Source organism: Aegilops tauschii, chromosome 7 (assembly GCF_002575655.3).
Source record: "Aegilops tauschii subsp. strangulata cultivar AL8/78 chromosome 7, Aet v6.0, whole genome shotgun sequence".
Classification (NCBI taxonomy): Eukaryota; Viridiplantae; Streptophyta; class Magnoliopsida; order Poales; family Poaceae; genus Aegilops; species Aegilops tauschii.
The window spans coordinates 64,388,520-64,392,535 of record NC_053041.3 but is presented as its reverse complement, the minus strand read 5'-3'; the positions used below and the strand labels follow the sequence as shown (position 1 = coordinate 64,392,535).

General features: G+C 44.6%; 1 protein-coding gene across 1 annotated transcript; it reads left to right on the top strand.

Annotated features, from left to right (window-relative positions):
- The first annotated feature begins 1,369 nt into the window (after positions 1-1,369).
- LOC109739723 (3-ketoacyl-CoA synthase 6-like) lies at positions 1,370-2,857 on the top strand. The gene has a single exon (XM_020298781.3). It carries the CDS (start codon positions 1,370-1,372, stop codon positions 2,831-2,833), a length of 1,464 nt encoding a protein of 487 aa, XP_020154370.1. The 3' UTR covers positions 2,834-2,857.
- The last annotated feature ends 1,159 nt before the right edge of the window (positions 2,858-4,016 follow it).

The following is a 4,016-nucleotide window of genomic DNA, read 5'->3' as shown; positions in this document are numbered from 1 at the left end:
AGCACATGGACAGATAATAAAACCTTGCTGCTTGTTCGCATTTTCCACTACGAGGAAATCTTTCAAACCCGTAGTGAACTCGCCGGAGAGTCGGGGACCGTACATCCATTGCCGATTCATCTGCATTATTATTATATAAAGTATATAATTAACCATCATGCATTTGTTAAACTAACTAGCTAGAAATAATACAAATTAAACAATGAACTACACACATGCGTATTTTATCAATGACACATGAAAGGTTCAAGTTGCTAACCGCGATCGCGGAGGAAAAATAAATGAGAAAGCTCAAGTGTGGCTCGGACACTTCATATCATGTTTGTTTCAGGCTCTCGGGCATTTCATCAAACACCTTGTGTGCATAGGAGGAACCAAAAGCAAACCCACCACCCCCTTCTGAAAATTGTGAAGTGAGCTGAGTGAAGTGAAGTGAGCTGAGTCCTATATATAGGGATGGGCCTTTAGTCGCGGTTGGCCAGGCCAACCGGGACTAAAGCCCCTCCCGTCCGCCAGCTGTCGACGGAGCGCGCTGGGCCCAGATAGTTGGTCGCGGGTCTCCTCCCGAACCGCGACTAAAGACCCCTTTTGTCGCGGTTCGATTATTTTGGGGACTAATGGGGGCGTATGGAAGCCTATTTTTCTACTAGTGGTACTTCCTATCTTGAAAACTGACCCATAGCATGCATCCGATGTCCACACGGTTTGCCAGATGCACCATTTTCCCTATGCAGATTTCGAAACACGAATGAAGCAGTAAGAAGTCAATTAGTGCTATTGACGTGATTTTCTGGAATCGCGCTACACATGCCACAAGCAGCTGTTGCACTTGAATTCCGACCCGAAAAGTCACCATGAGCGAACGCGAGAAAACAGTTAGTTGTTATTACGTTCAAAACCTCTTGTCCATCTTCAATATTTATTGTTCTAATGTCCCCTTAATAATCTGGATGAGAGTGCTCCTACAGCGTGATATGAAAAACATGGGCTACACTATTGGGCAACATGAATAATATTCTGTGGAGTAGTTGAGAAGTCGGCATGCAAGGTCTCATACGTAGTACAACTATCGTCGCACATGTACTATTGCAGAATTCTTTGATCCGGATGCCCCATTAGCCTATGATGTTGCATATTCCTCGGATGGTATGAATGTTGTTATGGAAGATTCGGAGTGCAGAGAAACGTTTGTTGAGATTAGGTCGAAGGACAAGGCGCAGTTGAAGCTTGCACAGTTGGAGACTTTTCGAAAATATTTAAAAGCACTAGTACAACACTACATAGTACATCATGTGCCTTGTATAAATATCTCACCCCCTTACGGTTGCATCCTGTTCTCATGAAGGTAAACTACGCTACCAGCAACAACATGAGTTTGCGTTCTCATCTCAAGCGCCTCAACTTGTTGTACAATCGCACTGCCCACAACCTCGTCCTTCCAATTGTTACCACAACCACACTCGGAGCTAGCGCCCTAAAAAAAGTTGCACCATGGCTTACCGCTGCGCTCGGCATTGTGCCCCAACCTAGTGTTATTTGTCCTATCCATATACTCTTTGTCGTTGTTCTACTGATCATCATGGCTACCGTCTACCTTTCACTCCATCGTAGAGCTGTATACCTTGTTGACTATGCTTGCTTTCGGCCAAGCTCCAACTTAAGATTAACAAAGGCAACATTCCTCGAGCATGCGCGTCTCTCGCCTTTGTTCGATGATTCTACAGTCAACTTCATTGCTACCATTCTTGAGCGCTCGGGCATGAGCGATCATACATGTGCCCCACCTGTGCATCATTATATACATCCGTATTGTGGGCTTGATGAAGCACGCGCCGAAGTAGAGTTGGTCGTCTTCTCTGTCATTGATGACCTTATGGCTAAGACACACATCAACTGCGGTGCGATTGGTGCTCTTATCACGAACTGCAGTGCATTTAGCCCGGTACCATCCATGGCTGACATGATTGTGAACAGATACAAGTTGCGAGGTGATCTTCGTGTCATCAACCTCTCTGGGATGGCGTGCTCTGCAGCGGTGACCTCAGTGGGGCTCGCAAGCAACATGTTGCAGGTCATGCCTTGGGGGTCGCATGTGTTGGTGGTGTCGACGGAGACCATTGGGCCATCTTACTATGGAGGAAATAACCGCTCCATGCAGTTGGTTAACATCTTGTTCCGCATAGGCGGTGCTGCAAAGTTGTTGTCGACTTCCAGGTCCATGGCTCGGTTTCGGCTTGGGCATTTCACGCGGACGATCACTGCGGCAAACAACGCTGCTTACCAGTGTGTTTATCAAGAGGAAGATGACAAGGGCAACCTAGGGATTGCTCTCTCGAAAGATCTTATGGATGTCGCTAAGGATGCACTCGAGGCCAATATAATGACAACCGGGCCTCTTGTCCTACCGGCATCAGAGCTTCTCAAGATTTTGTTCTTCTATGTGGCGAAAAAGGTGCTCCATTGGAGGACGATCAGGCCATACATCCCCAACTTTTCTGTCGCATTTGAGCATTTCTGCATCCATGTCGGTGGACCAGCAGTTATCACCTCAGTACAACATGGTCTTAATCTATCAGACAGGAATGTTGAGCCATCAAAGATGACTCTGCATCGTTTTGGAAACCAGTCGACCTCATCGGTGTGGTATGAGTTATCATACATCGAGGCCAAAGGCTGGATGAAAAAGGGAAACAGGGTGTGGATGATCGGATTCGGTGCAGGGTACGAGTGCAACACTGTTGGGTGGGTGTGTATACAACCATCTTCAGGCATGGATGGACCCTGGGTTAGCTGCATCCATCGTTACCCGGTGGACGTCTCCAAGAATGGTTAAATACATAGGAGTAATTTGGTCTACTACTAGATAATCAAATAATAGGACAACACTATTGGGTGTCCAATACATCTTGTGAGTTTTCCAAAAATATGAAAATTCGTAAATATACAAGCGCCTCCATATCAAAATATAGTGCATTAAATACTTCAAAATGACTTTAAGGGTAATGATTTGATATTATAGTTAAAAACATTCTGAGGATTTGGCCATAAATTATGAAGTTTGACGCAAGGGAAAACTAATGTTGACGTATAATGTGCTGCCTAGTCTCTTTCATCAGATCGGTCTTTTGGTTGCATTGGCTAGAGCATGCACTTCTACATGGTATCAGAGCCAAGAGGTCTTGAGTTCAAGACCCGTCTGGCGCAATTAAATTGCAGCCCACTTTGGGTCCACATTTAGGCATGAGGGAGCCACACGTGAGGGGAGTGTTGACGTATAATGTGCTGCCTAGTCTCTTCCATCAGATCGGTCTTTTGATTGCATTGGCTAGAGGATGCACTTCTACAGCTAAGATGCATCATATTATGACATAGAGTAGCATGATATAGTATGAGAATTTAAGGACAAATGCCTGACCAATTGCGAACCTTACAGAACACAAGAGATCGTGTATGCAAAAAAAAAAGATTTGTCATGTACGTAAAATTGGCAATACTAATCTATCATTTCAGGTAACTACACTGACAGTACATAAACTTGTCATGTGGATTCAGTTTAATACAACAACTTGCAAAATGCGACAAACTTCGCTTGTGAGATATATTTATTTGCACATCATGCCAACGAGGGCTAATCCCTGCATGAAAACAACTGGCTCCGGAATTTTTTGAAAACGACTAGGTCTAGAAATTTTCAACCCTAGCCATCTTTGGCCCTTCTCTTCTTATCAAGAGAAACTGGAGGCATCGCCCATTGCGCGGTATAACCAAGAGAGAACGTGGATAGCAGACCCAACTGTATGTGCAATGTATCCCATAGATGAGTGGATCAGAAATTCAGTAGCAGAATCATGGTTGGATAGATGAGCATCTTACGAGTTGGTAAATGAAATTTTAGGTGTTCTGTTGCTGGCTGGTGATTGTGTTTTGCTCCGATTATTAGCATCAACCGTCTAACGTTGGCTCGCAGACAACTGTTTTTTTTAAACAAGGGAAAAGGCTTGCCATTTTCATAGAAT

Bases quoted from the DNA above. Each gene is read 5' to 3' on its own strand.
- LOC109739723 (XM_020298781.3), top strand. From the start codon at position 1,370: ATGAGTTTGCGTTCTCATCTCAAGCGCCTCAACTTGTTGTACAATCGC.